Here is a 22,361-nt window from a genome sequence, read left to right on the forward strand (position 1 = left end):
AAAACAGACTTAAGTAGCAACTGCTGACCAAGAGCATAATTACTGTGTTCATGTCACAACACTAGTCCCACATACAAACATCTCCACTACATCTAAGTTGGGAGTGCCTGCAACAGTCTGCTAAAACTGGGACAATTTGAACACACTTGGCAGGCTTACATATATATTAGCAAGAAAAAGTCAAGCATCTGGTATAGTTTCAAAAGTTGACCCCTAAAAAGTTGAGTGCCAGACATGGCAAAGGTAACTGGTATATCACAAATCTACAACAAGCTTGGCAAATCACCTGAAAACTGCACGTAACAGCTGTCTGGCTATATATTCTTTTTATTTATTTTATTGCACTGACTCATTAAAAAGTGATGTTCAGTCGGACTTATGTCGCCCCCAATCAAAGCTTTGATTAACTGCAGATATCTCTCACTGAGTCTTCAATGCCCGTAAAATGATGTTCGGGACAGCCCTGGCCTCATATCGACACACTGCCTGAGAGTCTATACTGTGCGCCTATAGACTCCCCAGAGGTCAGACCATGACCACATCTATACGGAGTGTGTGGTGTGTTTTCCTTCCTCTACGAGCCTGTAAGCTGATACTTGTGCGTCCAGAATAGACGCTGCCAGTTGTTACTGGTGCTTGCTGAACTGCAGGAATGTCAGCATGAACCAGGTCGCAAGTTCCCCTTAAACACCCACCTACACATACAGAGAAACACCGGCACACACAGACATGAAGCACCTGCAACCAGCTGGTGCTAGCTTTCAAAGCACACACACGCACATGTTCTAGGTTACGCAGTACAGAGTGTGGGCATGGGGAATGGATAATTAATGCCTGAGGACTACAGTGTCCTAAATGTAACCTTAGGACTGAAAGAAAATGCAGGTAGCAGCAATGACCTCTACAGTAAACTTTTAACAAGATGAACAGGAAAGATGTCCTCTGTTTAGTTTTATATTTATCTACTTCACCTACACAGGCGATTACATTCTTCATAACAAATAAGATGACAGAGGAGTTAAAAAGGAATAAGCATGTAAAACCAGATATGAATGGGTAGTGCTCTACTCTTAACGACTGATTGTTTCACCAGTTGTCTGTCCACTCTAATGCTGAGCAGTAGCTACTACACTATGAGTATGCTGCCACCTGCAATGTTGCACCTGATAGACAAGCACATGAGAATGCACACAGCTGGTGTTTTCATGTTGCTATCAGTAGTACCACGTGTAACCTCAACTGCTGCATAACAGGTGTTTTAAATTTAGAGTCCACAAGAAGAAAACCAGCCAGATACCCATGAATTAACCCATCCCTTTATTATCTTGCTTCCTTTTCAGATACACACAACTGAATACAGACAAGTCTGTACCATTCACCTCCGCTGGTGTGATGTGTACCGATAAAAAAGGAGCTATGTCATGAGAAATGTGATTATGTAACTGCTCAAACATACATGACTTTGTACCTGAGCATTTTCTCTCCAAAGTTAGAAAAATCTGCTCAACATGGCTGTTTTTAGACCTACTGGTGCCACCATCCCCTTTAAGCCACTATGGAAAATCCCATTAACCAATTAACCAGAGAGGTGATTAGGGCTGCAGCTAATGCTTCTTTTAATGACTGATTAAACTACAGATTTTCTTTGTTGATTAATAATTGTTTGGTCTAGAAAATTGTGAAAATGCTTGCTTTGTTCGATCAACAGCCGGATCCTCAAGGAGATTAACGGCACAATGATATGAAACGGACAAGAGGTGCAAATCATCATAACTAAAAAGCTGTAACCAGAGAATGTTTGGCATTTTGGATTTTTTAAAAAAAGATGAATGGTTAATTTGTTGTCAAAACTAATCAATTATTTGACAAATCATTTCAGCTCTCAGGGCAATCTTTGCTTGCATCAGTCACCTAATGTGTGCAAACTCAACAATAGTTTTAATTTTCAGCCATGTGAACAATCAAGCAGGAAAATTTCCAATCTACAGTATCACACTAACCACATACATACACAGCAGCTGTACGAGCTAGTCGCTGATGCTAATCTATCTGTCTAATCTAATATTTTTGTTTGTAGATGCTTCATTTGCTGAAGGCTGACTGGTAAAGATTTAAATGTACCATCACAACCTCTTTGCTTCTTAAGGATGACCTTTTGTCACAGCATAGTTTGCATAGTTTGCAAGATCATGCAACCTCAGTGTAGATCTCTGCAACAATATTGTGCTGCCTTCTTGCTGCTTGCTGCTTTTGCTAGTCGGCACCAAAATACTAACTATTATTTCATTAACGTAGACATTTAAAGAACCTATTTCTTGACCATTTATTGATAAAAACGTTAAATGCTTTTTGTGAAGTATTATGTGTGCTAATGCCAAATCACTGTGTGTGTGTGTGTGCCGGTGTCTTACCTGGGCTGGCACATCTTCCCAGAGCTTGATGGGTCCTGAAAAAGCGAAGGCATGTTGATTTGATACCACTGCTGCTCTGCAGCTTCACGCAAGATACACCACTGAACACAGGGGCCGAGCAGCTGGCTGCCACGACACGCAGGAGGCTCGCCATGGTGCACACACACCCGACACTCACACACCAGGAGGAGCTCAACAGGACAGACGGCACCCCTCCTGTGGAAGAGACAGGTGAGAGATAAGAGCAGGAAGAGAGGGGAGGGGGGTGAAGAGGAATAACAGGAGGATGAAAGTGTGTGAATGAGAGAGGTCAAAGATCTGTGAGTCTCAATGACTCCATTACTATTAGCTTTAATTCAATTGCACATACTGTCACATTTGAGAAAGTATGTACTGTAAGTTGTGCACACACTTTCCACAGAAACATGTCCTACCCTGTTCCTGTGTAGATCAAATACACACTATGTTTATGCAACAGGTCACACACTTTCCTACATGCCTGTGTACTCAAATCCAATTGCCTGTTGGAGCCACATTATGAATCTATTTGCTCTCCCACAGGCATATGCACATTTTGTCATGTCATTTACACGTGTACATAAATAAAATCACAGACCACCACAAACACTTCTTTAAGCTGCAGCCTTCCAAATGACTCTGGGGCAGGAAACAGCATGAGGGACAGCATGTTTACTTTAAAGGGAGATAATGGAACTGGGATAGACTGGGAGAGCTAGTCTGGTGTAGAAGGGTTTAAACTAGAATAGACTGGCAATAAATTCCACAGAGCGCACAAAGTAAAGAGACCGATTTAGTTAAAAGGTCAAAAACAGACTATTGATTTGAGAGGGAAACCCAAACTAGAAGTGAAACCAATCAACACCACGACACATTAGTGCTGAAAGTGGAGTGGGAATGATTTGTCAATTAACTGAAAATGTAGTGTAACAACTTTTTCTAATCAATTACTCATTTCAGTCATTTATCAAGGACATATTTGTGTCATTTACTAGTTACAGCTTCTGTAATATAAAAATTTGCTGCTTTTCTTTACAGTTGGAAATTTAATATCTGGGTTAAATAGCTAGTCTGTTAGAAACTTGACCATTTTGCACTATTTTCTGACACTTTAATAACTAAATAGTCAATCGAGTAGTTGCACAAAGTCTAATCCATTGATGATTCAAACAAATAATAATAATAGTAACTGTCAGCTGCAGTCCCAGAAGGCATTTACGACTTTGCAAATTAGCACAAAGTTGTAATAAAATCTTAGGTTCACTATAATAATCTATGTGAATCAACTGTGTCCCTTACGCAGCCTGTGAAGCCTTGGCAGGAGAACTGACCTTAATGGTAGACTTAAATGCAGCTGAGTCAAAGGATCAATATATCATCATCTAATCAATGTTTTATAATTCAAGTGCAAAGCATACGCACATCAAACCATGCAGTGGGTCTGGTCTGTTGTTTGAAAGCAGGTTGTCAATTACTATTCTGCTTTGTCTATCAGTCATTTAGTCTGTGGGGTTGACACGGTAAAATTACGTTTTACGTTTTGTCCTACTAACAATCCAAAACCAAAATATTTTAAAGTTACCATCAAAGAAAAGCAGCAAATCTTTCCACTTGATAATCTGATCTGAGAATAGATTATTTTGATAACTGATATGAGCATATACGATATGAAAGAGATACTATTTAAACCCCAAGCCTGGAGCAGAGCAGACATCATTGATTCCTCACACAGTGCAGGCTGGGTGTGATGAGTTCAGGACTCTTGTTTAATGTCAGAAAAACTGAAACCACCACGTCAGCAAAAAAACATCGCGGTTATAAGATATGACTCATACAGTTTCAGTTGACATTCTGTAAACAACATAACGTTAGTTCATTGAACGGAGATGAACACGGCATCATATAGCAAACGTTTGCATCTTTGTCCTGTATGTACCGGATTAAACCCGGGTCAGGAGTGGAGGGGCTCTCATAAACCTCTGGCTAACGGCATCTTTTAACGTTTATGACCCATAAAGGCACCAATAAAACCGTTGAAATCCCCGACTGCCACATCACAACACGCGCTCACAATTGTCTTATCCAGACAACTTACAGCGTACAAACTAATGGATTTCACATAATTATTTTGCAGCCAGCTGCATCCTGCCACTTCTCTTTTTTGTCTGCAAATCTAGCCGGGGATGAAAGCTAACATGAGCTAGCTCGCGCTTTAGCTGGTAGCTAATACACATCTGTCTCGTGCACCGGGGCGATGTATGAGTCAAAAAGCTCCCCACACACGCAATGACATGCAAACCGAAACAAATGCACGGTGAAAAGTGAGAGTGGGAAGGTTATCAGCACACAAGTCGACTGACCTTTGCAAATAGTCCTCTGTGCTCTGTGCGGCACAGGCGAACTCTCTGTCGACCCGGAAGATGTCTGCTGAGAGAGGCCGGTGTGTTATTGGACCATATGAGCAGCATCAGAGGATATCCGATGACTTTTGATATGCTGTCACTGTCACTGACGAGCCATTATAAACACATCACCAACATATATATATATCTTTTAGTAACAGTTAACTTGACATATTAATAATTGACAGAAATATGAATATATTAATATTAATATTTTTTATTATAATCCCTAACATTATTAGTTAAGGCTTAATTAAGGCACATGCTTTGTTCAAATCTCTGTGTTGTAGCCACTATGCACGTGTAGGCCTACATTACTAAATACACAAACCATGCAAATATAAATACAGTGCTGAAGAAACTGATAAAGAGCCCACGTGTTTTCTACTTTATCAGAAATGGCGTCCCAAAACTTACTGAAGCTGCAACTCTGTATATTTCCACTGAGAGGCGCTGTTTTACCATTTAAAAACTACCATTGCACTGTTAAACTTAAACTCCAATTTCAATTTCAATTACATAACTATAAGTTAGTACTAATCTCATAAAAAAACAACTGGATGCTGTTCACCAAGGCTACTCATACTGTATCTTTCAATATTTATTCTGCAAATGGCACATCCATAGAGTCCAACAACACATGTTCATCTTGGCATCTGGCTGGACGACAATCTTAGTTGTAAGCACCACGTTGACATTCTGACTGCCAAATTGAGAACAATACTTGGCTTTCTGTACAGAAATAACTGTTTTCCTTTTGTATAAAGAATTGTAGAATTTTGTCTGTTGTGGATTATGGCGATGTTCTACATGGAAAAGCTGCTGCCTCTATACTGAAATCTCTGGATGTTGTCTACCACTCGTACAGCACCTATCACTGCCACCTTTACTGAAAGGTTGGCTGGCCACATTTGGCTGTGCAGCAGGAACAGCATTGGTATCTGTTCATTTATAAAGCTTTGATGCAGATGCTTCCACCCTATATGTCAACCCTTTTAAATCTGACTTCACATAACCCTTGTGCTCACTCACAGAACAGGTTGTTGCTTCACATTTCCTTAATCAGAACTGAAGTAGGAAGAATGTCACTCTCTTACAGTGCACCTTATACATGGAATAATCTGCAAAAGACCTCCAACTTAGACACTCTGTCACCCCTATGGCTTTTAAATGCCTTATTTCTGATGAACTCAACATTAAAAAATGTACCTGCACATGGACCTACATCTGAATATGCCTACACATATGTTGTACGTGCCTGAATAATCCCAATAAGTGAGCATCTATCCATCCATCCATCCATCCATCCATCGTCTGTACTGTCTTATCCTTGGCAGACTTACAGGGTACTGGAGCCTATACCGGTTCACACTGGGTATAAGGTGGGATACAGCCTGTACAGATCAACTGGGCCTCTTGGTGTTGGAATAGAGCAGGAACCACCTTAAAAGGGAACACCACCTAAATCAAGAAATCTAGTACGCTATTCCCGTGACCGAGAAAAGTTCAGTTACTATTTGTGAGCATAAGCCGCTCTCTGTTGAAGCCAGAAACCACAGAAGTAAATCTCAAAGTTGTGATGTAACAGAGCAGGGGTAGGCAACCTGTGCCTTTGGCAAAAAAAAAGATAGTCTTGAGTGACTCTTACAGTCTCAGTTGTAGAAATGTGTAGCCTATACACAGAATAAAAAATGTTTTTACATTCCATCAACTACGTGTGCATCATATGGCCTATCACATTTTCCTTTAAATTTTGCCAAACCTCAATAGCAGTGGCTTGTCTTGGATCTTCCTGGCTAAGCTAGCTATGGATTCCAGATTTTTTTTTTTTTTTTTTTTTTTTTAAAGTCTTGGAGGACAATAGAGAATTTAACAGTGTGGACATATTAGTTTGCTCTTACTGCCAACCCTACAAAGTTAAAATACCAAACGATCATAAATAGCCACTGCAGAGAAAACATATTAATAAATGCTATTTTAGACCTATTAGCAATGTTGATGGGTGAATTTAGTCTTACTGTTACCCTCAGTATAAGGCTCAAATATGTTTTGCGACTCCAGGCAGATTATTTGAGAGCTTCTTTGGCCAAAAATGGCTCCTTGGATAGTAAAGGTTGCTGATCCCTGTTATAGGGTCTGGAGCTGCTGCATAGACAGTGAGTACAAGCCTGATTTTGTGGACCAACAGAACATCTGTTTTCTTTTTTTTTTATATCCAAATGAGCTTTATTCTGTTGTTGTGTTCTCAGTTCTGAAACATTCCTCGGGTGCTCTCAGTGTCATCACAAACATCTTTCCCAATTCATTCTCTACTTTTAGTTTTTGGATTTGGGAGAATTGTTCATTTTACTGATATTTTTGGACTCTCTTAGACCATAGGAATAACACATGAATTTTGAAAATAGGTGTAGTTCCTCTTTAAAGCCATTTTCATTTCAGTTGATGTTGTGCTTCAATGCAAAACAAAATTCTCAGTTAAATTAGCACAAACCAGTTGACACATAGTGAGGATGGGACTTTAGAGGCCGCTGGGGCACTAGGGCAAAGGGAAGTTGCTAATTTTGCCTAGTCGGTAACCCAGGCTTACAGATACAAGTACCAACATGTTTGATTACATCATTTCTGGAAATACATTTTCCCACTGCAATATTATGTTCAGGCATTTCAAAAGAAGTACATCTACTGATAGGCCTACACATAGCATACAACGGGCAATTTCTTTTAACATTTCTGTCCATCTTGGAGGGAGGGTTGTGCCTAAAAGCTTGTTAGCTGGACACTTGATGTCTGCGTATTTTTTAAATAGGTACAGTCACAGTAACAAGGTAATTGTAAATCTACTTTTAAGTAGCTTTGTTCACCAAAATTGTACACTATCTTAAAACATGTTTTAAGTATCATGAGTGCCCCCTTTCACCTGTATTTTTAGAGTAGGTGTGACTTCCTGTTATAATGTGACCATGATGTATTCCTTTCTGTGTACTGTGGTATGTTCTAAATATAATTGTTAGCTGCTTTTCGGTGTCATGGTGCGATTCGTATCTCTTATACTAAATGTGCTATCTAAAATATGTATGCATCTTCACTTTACATGGCAGCGCCACCCTGATTCCCCTTCTGAACACCTGGCCCTCGTTGTAAGATTGTGGAGATAATCATACACCACAGTATGAAATCCATTTTTTTCACATATTTAATCATTGGAATTGTGGTGTGAGGTCACTGCAAAGAGGGCTTTGAATCAGTTGGGGTTGTACATTAATCTAAAGCAGAGCATCATGACAAACAGATGTAGGCTTATAGGATATCCGAACGGATGGGATACTTTCATATATGTAGCAGTATTTTAAGTAAAAACAAATCTCTAATGTTACTAAAGTTTTGTCTTGAGAAATGCAGTATCTCTTTTTGCTTTGCAAAAACACAGAAAGGATTAAAATAATACTATAAACTGCCTATAGTCCAGGAATTTACCCTTAGTTGAACTTTGGTTGCCCCCCTCCAGCCCTCTTCATGCACTAATCACATCCTTTCACACTATAAGCAGTGGTACAGTTCAAACACGTGGTGCAAGGAAGAGGAAGAGGTGTTTTTTTTCCATTTCTCTCTCTCTTTTACTATATTACATATGTCGTGTGAATTAATTTCCTTTGCCTTCTGTCTAATTTTTGTAACATTGCTTCTGAAAATGAGACACAGATAACCTGGTCTGATAAACTAATTACAGTAATCATTAATAACGTAGAATTATCAATGACGTTTTAGACTTTGGACAGCATGTGTCTGGATGCTTAATGACTTCCATGGTACATAAGGAAATAAGATATAAGGTCAGTGACGTGGAGCCTGTTCTTTCCTCTCTAGCACCATCACACTATGATGTGTTTGCTGACAGCATATGCACATTGCAGCGCCAATGTGCAATAAATTCTGTGCTTGAGGGACAAATTGCATCTAAAGGTCGTTTGCCTTCTTTTAACTGCAAATCTTTACTAAAGCTAGCATTGAGACAGAACCTGTGTTGACACTTATTCAAGCAACAGGAGCAATAGCTTCTTTATTTATCTACTCCCTCTGCACCAGAACATCCCTTGACTTACAGCATGATATATGTCCTGTATACAGTATATATACTCTCTCTCACACATACACTGGTCATCTGGTTCTCTTTATAAGGCTCAGAGAGTGGAATGCATTGTTGCTGCGCCTGGTTCTCATTTCAGAGTTTCACCCAAAAGACGGTTTTTCTAATTGCGTTGGCTTTGCTTGAACGTCTTTGGTTTTCTTTGTTTCCCCTTATTCTCTCTTCATTTATTCTTCTTCCTGAGTGACATTAAAACTGTAAGCTAAACCAACATGTGTTTATTTTGGGCTCAAGGAGCAGGTGGAGGAACACTGCTGTTTGTAACTCGTCACTGTTTTCAGTCATTTCAAAGTGTCGCTCTGTTTAGTAGATGCATGTGTTTCTAACATGTCACTAGTTGCATATCCATCTTTTATTCTGAAAACTGTCCACTCTTTCTCTTTCAGGCCATATGTGTTATCCTTTTTTTTTTTTATTCTGAAAATCAAGGACAGAATGGAGACGCTGTTCAACTGTTAAATGTCTATTGACTGATGTTGGATTGTTGTATATCAATTTCCTTCTAAATTTCTGGACTTATGGTGACTGATCCTGGTCTCACATCAAAAAGGTTGTAAAGATGTATGATCCCAACGATATTCCCCTTCCTATATGTTTATTTGAGCCACTGAATACAATGTAAATATGCTACATTATTTGTGTATGTTTACTTTTATTTTACACCATAATCACTTTATCTTTTGCAGACCTAGAAAGCCCTACATTTTGGGCATCTAGTGTTCAAGGGATGACTAGTTTCATGCTTTGGTTTTAGCTGGTGAAGCCTTTATGAGGCGCATAGTGGGAGGGCAGAAAGTCTTCAGGGTTAACCTGCCTTAGGGCACATTTTCCTCGATTTAACACTTTGAACTGGCGTGAACTTTTGACTCCAACGTCCATCAGCCTGTCTGGGTTATTTATGGTTGCAGGTATATACCTTCATTTAAAAGCTTTTACTCCTGTTGAACAAATGGCTTTAAGATGAACCACTCCAACTCTGATCTCCCACTTTTACTCCCTCAGTCTGTCAACACTCAGTATTTCTTTTTCTGTGAGGCAGCCTGCAGTAGGTCAGGTTTGTGCTTGTCTCTGATGGATAGCGACAGATGTGAAAATACAAAACTGTCAAATACAATCAATCTGCACCTGGTGTAATAATGCAAGTAATTTTATCCTTGCAGGGATACTGTCCTACTCCAGAGGGAGGTCAGGATCACAGCAGCATCCCTGATACAGCTAGGCATTTAGTAACTTCTTGATCAAATACTCAGCGGGACATTTGCTTTCTCACACCAGCTATTCTACTAAAAGCTGTGTGGTTTTTGCATGTGAGAAATCGTTTTTTTATTAATAATGGACACCAAACCAGTCAGCTGTGGTACAAAGCAGCACCACACACATACACCGTGTGTGTGTGTGTGTGTGTGTGTGTAAGAGAGCGGCAGATGCAAAGAGAGAGAAACAGGGGAAAAAAGATTTTTCAGCAATAAAATGCTTTGAAGTCCCAGAAAATTCCAGGAGTTTCCTGTTAACGATCCTGGGGTATAATCTGAACCAGGAGAGTGTGTGTGTGTGTGTGTGTGTGTGTGTGTGTGTGTGTGTGTGTGTGTGTGTGTGTGTGTGCAAGAAGAGGGAAGTCTCCTCGGTCAGTCTCTCTGCTGGTAAGAGGGGTTAACATCACTGCAGTCTTTGCTGTCATTCTACCGCTGAGATTCGGATTCAGATTTGGTCGACCCGTTTTTTTAAAGACTTCTTCAGCCTTTAATGCCGTTTTCATTTTGGATCAACATATGGGAATTTTCTCAGTTTGGTGACTGACGATGTTGAGCATTTAAACTTTTAAGTAACTTTTAAACAGCTGGCGAATCCACCTCGTCTGTTTCAGATGCAACAGTACTGCTGATGATCTTGCACAAATGTATTATGTAACCAAAGGCGGATTTGTGAGCTGCTAACCAGTTCCAGCTGATCAGCAAACTAAACACTCAACCATGTCAGTGAAAATGTTTCATTCCTATAAGTCACACTGGCCCCTGCTGTTGTTTGCAGCTCTGTGGAGCCTCAGCTACCCAAGTTTGCTTACTGCCTGGCCAGGCATCGGTCGCAGCAAGCCCAAGGATCAGCTGGACCCTAATGTGAGGGACTGGGGAGACTATTCAGACCTCCCTCCAGGGATCGAGCAGGGGTTGGGGTTGGAGGAAGAACATGTAGACAACAGACGAGTCATAGAGTCATCATTGAGCCTGGCTCCAGAGCTGGATTTCCTGGCTGACTTTGCAGGTAAGACAAAAAGAACTGATCAGCTGATGCATCTACTCATCTATTTACCAACTTACAGTACCTCCACTCACCCTCCACCCTCCCTTCCAGGTAAAAAGCGACTGTGGGTGATAACAGCCCCATCACACAATGACAACTACCTTCGTATGATGGAAAAACAGCTGGAAGACATGGAGCAGGTACTGTACTTTTTTATGATGCACCCTTTGGACATTTAATTTGGGAAAACATTACAGAGCAATTTCCCTCCTTTCAATCTCTCTAACTGTCTTGCCTCTTTGTGTCACTTCCTGTCTCTCACAGAAAGGGTTAAATTGCCGTCTCGCAGAAAGAGACACATTCATCATCACCATCATCCAGAACGCAATGATGGAAGGTCGAGTCCAGAAAACAACTTTCCAAGGAGAGGCCACAGTAGAGAGCCTGGACTCTGACACAGTTAGCAAACTGCTGCACTACCTGGAGCTAACCGGCCAGGTGATCAGACAGTCTCTTGACAACAAGTTACAGCCCATTTTATTTGTTTCTTTAAATTCAATTTTTTCTGAAACTACCGATTTCTCCTTTGTGGGCACTTCTGCTTGACTTGTAGTATTTAAATCACACCAATTGTTTCAGGAGGAAGGGTTCACCATGCTGGTTATGAAGAAAAACCTTCGGGTCAGCGAACGCTTCCCGTATCCGGTTCGTGTAGAGGCGATTTTGGAGCTCATTGATCAGTTCCCCGTGAGGAAGCTGGAGAAAATGACCAGAAAAGGATCCAACTTGAGGTTGTAATACCACTGTTGTGACCCCCTTTAAACCTTGCATTAAAATGCGTGAGATCCAATTGAGACCCGATTACTCTGTGCAGGACCTATGGTAGCCTTCTTCACCATTTCCTTAGCCATTGCTTCCTAATTGCTTGGTTGCAATATGAATTGCCAAGTCTTGCTTGTATACTTTTGTCAGACCAAATTGAAAGCAAGTGTCGTCTTGGCATGTAACTTCCACAACCCCCGTGATGCAAGAGGGGCTCTGCAGTCCAAACATGCCCCGCCCCTGCCTGTCAACATGCTTTATGATAAGAAACCTTTTTAAAATTATTGTCATTATTTTTTAAAAAAAATACAATTACATAGGCAACAAATCATGATATTGTCTGCCTTTTCAGAGACAATATTAGCATAGAAATAAACATTTAAAAAAGAGTTTTGCTGGTCCCTAGTTTTGTTTGTTATACAGTACAGGCCAAAAATTTGGACACACCTTCTCATTCAATGCGTTTTCTTTATTTTCATGACTATTTACATTGTAGATTCTCACTGAAGGCATCAAAACTATGAATGAACACATGTGGAGTTATGTACTTAACAAAAAAAGGTGAAATAACTGAAAACATGTTTTATATTCTAGTTTCTTCAAAATAGCCACCCTTTGCTCTGATTACTGCTTTGCACACTCTTGGCATTCTCTCCATGAGCTTCAAGAGGTAGTCACCTGAAATGGTTTTCCAACAGTCTTGAAGGAGTTCCCAGAGGTGTTTAGCACTTGTTGGCCCCTTTGCCTTCACTCTGCGGTCCAGCTCACCCCAAACCATCTCGATTGGGTTCAGGTCCGGTGACTGTGGAGGCCAGGTCATCTGCCGCAGCACTCCATCACTCTCCTTCTTGGTCAAATAGCCCTTACACAGCCTGGAGGTGTGTTTGGGGTCATTGTCCTGTTGAAAAATAAATCATGGTCCAACTAAACGCAAACCGGATGGGATGGCATGTCGCTGCAGGATGCTGTGGTAGCCATGCTGGTTCAGTGTGCCTTCAATTTTGAATAAATCCCCAACAGTGTCACCAGCAAAACACCCCCACACCATCACACCTCCTCCTCCTCCATGCTTCACAGTGGGAACCAGGCATGTGGAATCCATCCGTTCACCTTTTCTGCGTCTCACAAAGACACGGCGGTTGGAACCAAAGATCTCAAATTTGGACTCATCAGACCAAAGCACAGATTTCCACTGGTCTAATGTCCATTCCTTGTGTTTCTTGGCCCAAACAAATCTCTTCTGCTTGTTGCCTCTCCTTAGCAGTGGTTTCCTAGCAGCTATTTGACCATGAAGGCCTGATTCGCGCAGTCTCCTCTTAACAGTTGTTCTAGAGATGGGTCTGCTGCTAGAACTCTGTGTGGCATTAATCTGGTCTCTGATCTGAGCTGCTGTTAACTTGCGATTTCTGAGGCTGGTGACTCGAATGAACTTATCCTCAGAAGCAGAGGTGACTCTTGGTCTTCCTTTCCTGGGTCGGTCCTCATGTGTGCCAGTTTCGTTGTAGCGCTTGATGGTTTTTGCGACTCCACTTGGGGACACATTTAAAGTTTTTGCAATTTTCCGGACTGACTGACCTTCATTTCTTAAAGTAATGATGGCCACTGGTTTTTCTTTAGTTAGCTGATTGGTTCTTGCCATAATATGAATTTTAACAGTTGTCCAATAGGGCTGTCGGCTGTGTATTAACCTGACTTCTGCACAACACAACTGATGGTCCCAACCCCATTGATAAAGCAAGAAATTCCACTAATTAACCCTGATAAGGCACACCTGTGAAGTGGAAACCATTTCAGGTGACTACCTCTTGAAGCTCATCGAGAGAATGCCAAGAGTGTGCAAAGCAGTAATCAGAGCAAAGGGTGGCTATTTTGAAGAAACTAGAATATAAAACATGTTTTCAGTTATTTCACCTTTTTTTGTTAAGTACATAACTCCACATGTGTTCATTCATAGTTTTGATGCCTTCAGTGAGAATCTACAATGTAAATAGTCATGAAAATAAAGAAAACGCATTGAATGAGAAGGTGTGTCCAAACTTTTGGCCTGTACTGTATACATCCAAACCAGTCGTCCACGCAAATTAAGGTCCTCCTGATTGTAAAGGCAGTGACAGAAGAAATACATTACAGATAAGGGGGACACCGCAGTACTGTTAGAATCAGACAAGAAAGAGACCACAGTGCGCCCCCGCAGGTTCAACAGAGCTGCTGCTGCCTTGCTGATTTGGAACGTATTCTCGCCCGCTGATTGTATGTTGATTGAAAACCCAACTGCGTTTACACTTGGATTCAATGTGGTCACAATGCATCCCTAACAACCTCTGGAGGTGGTTTAACTGATCGGATCAATGCGTTTTGGGTGCGTTTACACCTTTATTTTCATGTGGTCAAGCACTATCCCACTAAAATCCCTTAACCCAAACTGCACTTAAATACAAGGTGTAAAGTGGGTCTGTGTCATTCAATGTACTAATCAAGAACCTAGGGAGAATTTTATAAGTTCATTCAGTCCACTTTAAATTTAAAGTGGTGCTTTTTGATGTAAGTTTGGAAAATCTGGGATAATTCCTCTTCAGTTTGTCACTTGTCTTGAGTTGTTGATTCACAGATGGAAAGAATGTGTCACATTTGTCGTGCAAGATGTCGATGTGTGTTGTTCAAGTGATCATGCAGTACAATTTTATCTGTCTTTTTTAATGTAATTTTGGTTAAAGTTTTGAAGAAAAACCTACACTAATCCTCACTGACGAAATGCTGTTTGATGCTGTTTTCTATACAGGTGCAGAACCTCTAAAAAAAAGGTTGTGATGAAAAGGAAAATGACGAAGAAGAAGATCGTACTGAGCCCTCAGAGGCGAGGGAATGTAACTTCAATTATGGCAATACAAAGAAAACCTCCTCTGGACAAAAAAGCTGCCCTGAAGAGTAAGATCCAGGACATACTGAGTGGACGGTCAAGGTTTGTTATCCGTAAGGTGCCTACAGTGGGGTCCACGAAGGGAAAGGACTTGAGCAGTGGTAGTCGGGCCACTTCTAACGGACAAGAAAAAGTGCACAGCCCTTCACCTGCTCCACCTGTGTCAAAGAGCAATGAAGAAGTAAAGAAAGTCAGGTGCTGTCTTTTTATTTTTTTGTCTATTTTTAAAGCGTAGCAGATGTAAGAGTGTGGATGTTTGATTTCACTTAAATTCTACTTGGATTTGTGTTCACATCTGGTCTGTCATGCCTCCTCATCCCCTTACACCAGACAGAAGTGGGTTTTTTCAGAGCTGGATGAACATCAAAGTATTTTTTTTTTCTATTCTACTGCAGGCCTGACCCCGCTGTGGAAGAAGGGAAGAGAAGACATGGAGAGAAAAACAGAGAAGATAAAAAAGAGCAGAATGTAAAGGATAACACACAGGAAAAGCAGAGCTCCAAGAGAAAGGGTAAAGGGAAGAAAGGGAAGAAAGGGAAAGGAAGAGGGAAAAAGTCCAACAGAGAGGCCAGCGAGAAGGATAAAGCAGCCCTGAAGGAGTTTTTGGACAGTTTAAAGGGCAAAAGAAGGTTAATGGTGAGATCTTTCTCTTTTGGCATCTAATCCTGATGTAAATGCATGCTAAACATTAGACTTTTTAGAGATACATGCACCTGATTAGTATCATCATAATCATCCATTTATAATGATGTATCTGTTTGTGTGTTGATACTGATTCTAGTTGATCGCAACGCCCAGCAGAGATGCAACACTGTACATCCAGCAGAGGGACGACAACGACAAGCAACACTGTGACCTTGCAATTAGGAAGATCACTGTGGCAACCATTGTGGGTGAAGGAAGTCACGCCACGCTCACGCTGCAACACCACCAGCTCGGTAGGTACATTTCTGTGTGTGAATGATGTTTTTTGTTTGAACATTTGCATCTAAAACATTTGCTTAGGCTCTCTCTATGGGTGATTCAAGTAATTGGAAAATCTTGTGCATGTATTATCTATTTTTTTTTTTTTTTTTTTACATATACAACTACTACTACGGAATATTCCTAGCCAAAAAAGGAACATGCTGTATTTTCCACTAAGGCGTGACCAAAGGCAAATACGGTGCTTCCATAGGTAAAGCAGCAAAGGTGTAATTCCCTGTACAGTAATGGCCTGAAACTGTATATTTCTTCATGCTTGCATTCGCTGTAACAAGAATCATACTGGTGGTTGTTTTTTCAAGTTTCATCCTCTTTACTTCAGTTTACTTCCCAAAAAAATTCAGCTGCAGACTGCTCTTTGATTGTGCTGCCAACATTTGTTATTGAGCTGTGGTGTGTTTACAGGCTGTGGGTATGTTTGACTTCCATTTGAGGACATTGTGGGGCTTAGCCCAGACTTTTGTAGAGGGTTTTTGATAAACAAGCTCTATTTTAATGCTTTTTTAAGCACTCTAGCATCTTAGTTCTAATCTAAGTACAATAACAAAACAAAACAAAAAACAATTTGAATCAATTTATTTACATTGTGAATTAGAAAATGGTCAGCAGGCCACCTAGCTCCCAATTGCAAGCCAGATGTGGGCCACGTACCATAAGTTGAGTATCTGCATTATGGTATCCCCGGTATTTTGTCTACTCCCTTCACATCATTCATTCAAATGTTTTGTGTGTTTCAGAGTCGGAGCCTCCACTCAGTGACCAATCGGATCGTTTCTCAGATTCAGGCCTGATCTCTCTGTTGAGAGCAGAGCTCGGCCTGTCGTCCCCTGACCTCTTTTCCATGACTGTCACAGACTACGACATTAAGCCCAGTGTAAGACAATCTCCTCTTGCACTTTCTTCTGTCTTTTTGGAGGTTTGATAGGCGTGCATACTTGTTTCAGCACTTGTCTTACTACTGATCACACCTGCCAGCAGTCTGCTTCACAGCTGCTCACATTAATGAGAACAATATTCACCTCGTCTGCCAAGACTTTGTAGGTCAGCGCACGAGCCAAACAGGCAACATTTCTTTCAGACTTGTGTGGCAAAGCTAGTGCAAGCCATTCATTTATTTGTTAAAATCTAAAAGAGATTTATTTGTGTAGTAAGAGATTTACAAAATCCCAATGTTTTAAAATCAAGCTGTGTTATAGCTGTGTTGTTGTTGTTGTTGTTGTTGTTGTTGTTGTCAGGAACCAGGAAAGGAATGTAATACAAACAGACTTAATAAGACTAGACTCTAAACTTTGTTTTTCCCCCTATAATTAGCTTTTCTCTTTCTCCTAGAGAGTCTTTGAGGCTCCTCCATCAGGTCCTGCTCTGTTCGAGTACATTGACAACTTTCCCTCAAGGCGCTCAGAAAAAGAGAAGGAAAGGAGGAGTCCTCTGTCCTGCTCCAATGGCAGGCAAAATCCTGGAGCTGAGAATTCACTGCTCAGGTACTATGCTGTGATTCAGTGCTTATTATTACCTAATACTATATAAAGACAAACAGCATCTGGAGCCTCTTTAGAAATCATATTGAAGACCATTTAACATGCACTGATATTTCATAATCATTATTTGTTTCTTAATATTGATTAAACAATAACAATAATACTGTTTGCTTAAAAACTGATATTGAGGGTGAGTTTATCTATTTATAGTCTGACATTACTACACAACCTATGTCTCAACACATCTTGACTGAATGAATGAGGTTGACTGATGTATACTACAACATTCAAACTTATATCACCATTGTAATGGATGTTTAGGTTCATGTCTAAGAGGAGACTGCTGCTCATCTCCGCTCCATCTAAGGACGACTACTTCTTCCAGCAGCAGCTCTCTGCTCTCAGCGGACAGGAGTGTCACCTGGGTCAGTAACACACCATGCTCACATCTACTGAACAATACACTGTATGTCTGCTCTCTAGGTTTGTGGTGCAATATGGAAATGTAACCTTGACTCAGCTATTTATATAAAACCTATATTGACCTAACATTTTGGGCCTTTTCATCAGGTATTCGCCACTTTGCCATGTTGAAGCTGACTGGAACTGGAGACAAAGCATCAGGAACTGTTGAACTCTTTCCCCTAAATGGTGAGTCACAGTCATGTGGGGCAGTCCAGGTACATGGGACTGTGATGCTAATACGCTAATATGTTTAACATTTTTACATTTATAGTTGAAATACAAAGTTGTCTTTTGTGTTTTGTAAAATGCACAACTTACTTTTCACCTGATCGTTCTTCTTCCAGGGCGTAGTCAGAGTGAGGTGGAGCCGTTATCCCGGGACATGGTCAACAATCTGAGAGAACAGCTGAAGATCAGTAAGGACTACTTCAGCATGCTCGTTGTGGGGAAGGATAGCGATGTCAAGGCGTGGTTCCCGTCACCCATGTGGTCCCTGGATAACATCTACGACCTGGTGGACTCCATGGAGCTGCGCCACCAGGAGGAGAAGCTGCAGAAGAGACTGGGGATCCACTGCCCTGAGGACAGAGGGAGAGGAGGCAGTGAGGGGGGGCCTTATCACGGCTACGACGAAGACGGGCTGGATGAGACGTACTTGTATCACCGGTCAGAGGAATAATGAGACAAGAGGAAGAAGATTCAGTTGTGTAAAGAAAGCAAGCTCATAAACAAAGACCTTGAAAACTTATCTGCAAGACTCACATGAGCAGGACTCACATCTTCACAGACCCACAATTATTAAGCTGTATATTTTATATTTGCATATAATAAATTTCAAAAGCAGAGAAGAAAATATTGAAATGGTTTTATTGAAGAAAGTCTCCTTAGGTGGGGTTGTATGAGGGCCTTATTCATAGTTAGTGTATTACCTACAGTAGATGGCAGTCGACATGCCCCCAGTTTGGAGAAGCAGGCAGTACTGCAAAGCAATGTACTTCTGAGGAGGGGTCAGCAGCAAAATGTATTTTAGCCACCTAAAAAAAAAAAAGAATATTAGTTTAAAAGTACCCTATATTTAGTCAGACAGCCCTTTCTGACAGGAAACTGAAGCTGTTATACTGCTCTCTCCAAAGCCACACTCCATTGACAAAAACAGTAATTTAACATTGCTGAACACAGGAGCTGCTGGTCTACTGCTGCTTTGATCAGATAGTTTGTTTGTGTTGTTGTGTGACTTAGGTGTTTAAAAGGGATAGTTTGAATTCACAAAAGCCACACAATGACGCAAATAAACTAGCTGATTGTGGCAGTGGTAGATCTGCAGCCCCCATGTTCAGCAATTAAAATTAATGTTTTTGTCAATGAAGTCTGGTGGCTTTGATGAGAGCGTAGATGGGGAACTGAAGCCATTAACGGCTTCCCTGTCACAAAGCGCTGTCTATGTCCAGGTAAGGCAGTGAAAATATTATATAGCATACATTCACACTAGATTTTTTTCAGGTGGCTAAACTATGTTTTGCTGCTGCCCCCATCCACAGCAATACACTGCTTAGCTTCCATCGTGATACTCCCACCTGCTTCTCCAAACTGGGGGCATGTCGACTGACAACTACTGTATGTAATACACTGACTATGGACAAGTACCTCATACAACCCCACTTGAAAACATCTGAACTATCCCTTTGATGAAAGCATATGTGCAACCTTGAACTGCTTCTTTTATTTGAAGAAAATATGGTGTTCTGTTATTATTTGTTGATTACAGCACAGTGAAACAGGAACAAAGTCCATCCAAGGCAGAGCAGATTGTGTTTTTTGGCAACACTTCTGTCCACTCGTCTTTAAACACATTCACTTTGTATATAGTGAGTATATAAAAGGAAAGTCCCTCTATTAAAATGTTGTGATGTTGAAATTGAAATTGTACTTAAACCAAACACATGTTCTTTGCTGTAACTCTAAACTAAACATCTGTTTTTTAAAGAGCTGCAGTCTTCAGACACCTCAGGGTCAGTAAAACAAAGAGTTATTGATGCCGGGCTTGTTGCATGCCTCGGGATATTCTTTTATAGCAGTTCTTTAAAAAAAACATAATTCAGCTTGTCTGCAACAGCTTTCAGTGGTTCATCAGCGTACCCAAAAACTGCACCAGATCTTCCATTATAGGGCTGCACGATATGAGGAACATTTGCGATAACAATGTTGAACATCACAATAATAATATTACCTGTGACAAATAGATATTAAAGTATACATAGTCCTGCCCTTCTGCAGCTTTTGGTGTACTGTTAAAATAAAAACAACAAAAACATGGGAACTGAACCTTGTGGTTGTGTGCCTCCACGGACCAGTGAAGTTGCAGTTACAGTTTACATCCATGTCTTGTCCAGACTCATACGTAGCCATGACACTAGACAATGCTTCAAATATGGATGTTGCTGAAAAGAAGCTACAAATTCCTAAACGTGCCTGCTTCAGACACGTCTTCAACCCGACAGCGCATAAGATCTATACAGTCACCACAGTTTCAAAGTGGACACTCAAGATTAGTGTCACGATTTCAGTCTGACCAAATGTCTCCTCTTCTGTTCCTGAGTTATGGTGTTGAGTAATGGTGAGAAAGGTGTCTTTATCGAACATTATGATGTAACAGTGAAGTTGACATGTAATCACTTCATTATTTTATTTTCTAAAGACATTTTGGGAAAATGTTGTCATAATTAGCATATGAATTCTTGAGTTATGGCCAAATACTCATTTTGTGAGGTCCATCCTTGGGTCTAAATTCCTTCAAGGCCTTCCTGAGATACTGCATTCACAAGACTGAGACAGAGGCCAATCTAATTAGTTAATCCTTGAGTCAAAGTAGATGTTTCACTTTGAAGTATCCCTCAAGACGTTCTGGAGATATTGCTTTCACAAGAGTAAGATGTGCGGACTGACGGACAACCTGAAAACACAATGCCTCCGGCCAGGGCTGTCACTGGTGTGAAGGCATGAAGCCTTAAGTGCAATATCACAGTCAGAGTTGACATTGTGATGATGATAAAAACATGTCATATTATGCAGCTCTATTCCATGGTCATTTTAATTTCATTGTACTACAGGGTTGGGTGACTAATCGAATTTCATTTTCAATCACTGTTTTGGCTTTCAAATATTATGAAAACATGATAGCTGAAATAAAATACGAATTGTGCTCCATTCTGTTTTGCAATGATGCTCTTGCTTCGTCTTGTGTTATAATCCAGCACACTCCTTTCTTTTACAGCGGCATCCTTTTGCCCCTCCCTGAAAGCCCAAACTCACCTTCAGCCAGGCTACTGTATGTGTATTTCACCTCCAACCTGTTTTTCAGTCAATAGCTGCATGACGAAATAACTGATTATTATTTTTTCCGTTATCTAGCAGTCATACTGTCCTATGAGGAACACTTTTGTTTTCTTCTTTGTTAAAAAAGAAAACAAAACACTTTTGTTTTCTTTTTTAACATTTTTCTATCATTTAGAACACGTGACAGGTCATCAAAGGCCATGTAAACAAAAAATAAACCTCATTTTATAGTAAGAAGACAGCAATTAATTTCACATAGACATTGACCAATCCAGGGCCCAGTTAAGTGAATAGTGAATAGCCATGACAACGAAAATATCCTTAGGCAATGTTCAGTAAAATGATCAAGATGAGAAGATATGCAGACTCAGTTTAGGGGAAATGTACCTGTGTAAAAATAAACAGCAAAAGCCACCACTGCACACATGTAGTTGTTGAGTCTTGCAAGTGCAGCAGCATCTTAAAATAAGATGCAAGTAGAAGTAGATAATTTCAGGTTTGAAAACACCTCAGTAAGCAAATGACGTAAAAAAATAACCAAGACAAGTGTTGATGCTACAAATATCAGTCAAAGCGACAAAGATCTGACAGCTAACAACAGCGTGCTGCACCTTTTCTGACCCCTACTACTGTCTGGTGTTCTCTTTAGTTAGGGTGATTAAAGCAACCTTTCACAACATACTGAGTGCCAGAAACTTAAAAGTTATACTATGCACAGTTTTCCTGAAAAACAATGTATGGGCTCATACAGAGGTAATCCCTCTCAATCATCTCTTGTGACCCACGAGTGTGTGGCGGTGTATTTATTTGCAAAGACTCTGCCATTTGCCTGTATTTTCCTATTTTCTTCTATTTTCTGTGTTTATTGTGATGTTTATGGCGTGTGCCCCCACAGCACTCAGGTGAGTTCAAGGCTTTACAAGAAGAAAGTGACCAAGTGCCAGACTGTAAGCAGCAGGCATTCAAGAGACACAGCGCCGAAAAAAGCAAATGTAGCGCCGCCAAACACTAAACAAGAGTGAATTTGTTGTTGGCTTTAACTTTCACTTTTTATGGTGAGCATGTTCACAAACAGTAACCAACAATCCTGCATAGTTTACCTTTAAAGGAATACTTCACCCACAAAATGATCCATGTGTCTTTGAATTC

At 40.6% G+C, this 22,361-nt stretch overlaps 2 protein-coding genes across 2 annotated transcripts in view; one reads left to right on the forward strand and one right to left on the reverse strand.

Annotated features, from left to right (window-relative positions):
• The window catches only part of nnt (nicotinamide nucleotide transhydrogenase), a 44,387-nt gene extending 39,477 nt beyond the window's left edge, over window positions 1-4,910 (reverse strand). The window contains exons 1-2 of the mRNA XM_033646671.2: window positions 4,790-4,910; window positions 2,412-2,627 (exon numbers count right to left, since the gene is read on the reverse strand). Coding sequence (XP_033502562.2) covers window positions 2,412-2,565 — 154 coding nt within the window. The 5' untranslated portion in view covers window positions 2,566-2,627; window positions 4,790-4,910. The remainder of the gene's footprint in view (window positions 1-2,411; window positions 2,628-4,789) is intronic.
• A 5,717-nt stretch (window positions 4,911-10,627) lies between these two features.
• ccdc80l2 (coiled-coil domain containing 80 like 2) lies at window positions 10,628-21,057 on the forward strand. The gene is made up of 12 exons (XM_033646672.2): window positions 10,628-11,234; window positions 11,325-11,413; window positions 11,538-11,711; window positions 11,853-12,004; window positions 14,815-15,147; window positions 15,348-15,588; window positions 15,734-15,890; window positions 16,674-16,810; window positions 17,266-17,417; window positions 17,736-17,839; window positions 17,985-18,065; window positions 18,224-21,057. Exons 1-12 carry the CDS (start codon window positions 10,946-10,948, stop codon window positions 18,556-18,558), a joined length of 2,244 nt encoding a protein of 747 aa, XP_033502563.2. The 5' UTR covers window positions 10,628-10,945; the 3' UTR covers window positions 18,559-21,057.
• Window positions 21,058-22,361: the final 1,304 nt, after the last annotated feature.

Source organism: Epinephelus lanceolatus, chromosome 19 (assembly GCF_041903045.1).
Source record: "Epinephelus lanceolatus isolate andai-2023 chromosome 19, ASM4190304v1, whole genome shotgun sequence".
NCBI lineage: Eukaryota > Metazoa > Chordata > Actinopteri > Perciformes > Serranidae > Epinephelus > Epinephelus lanceolatus.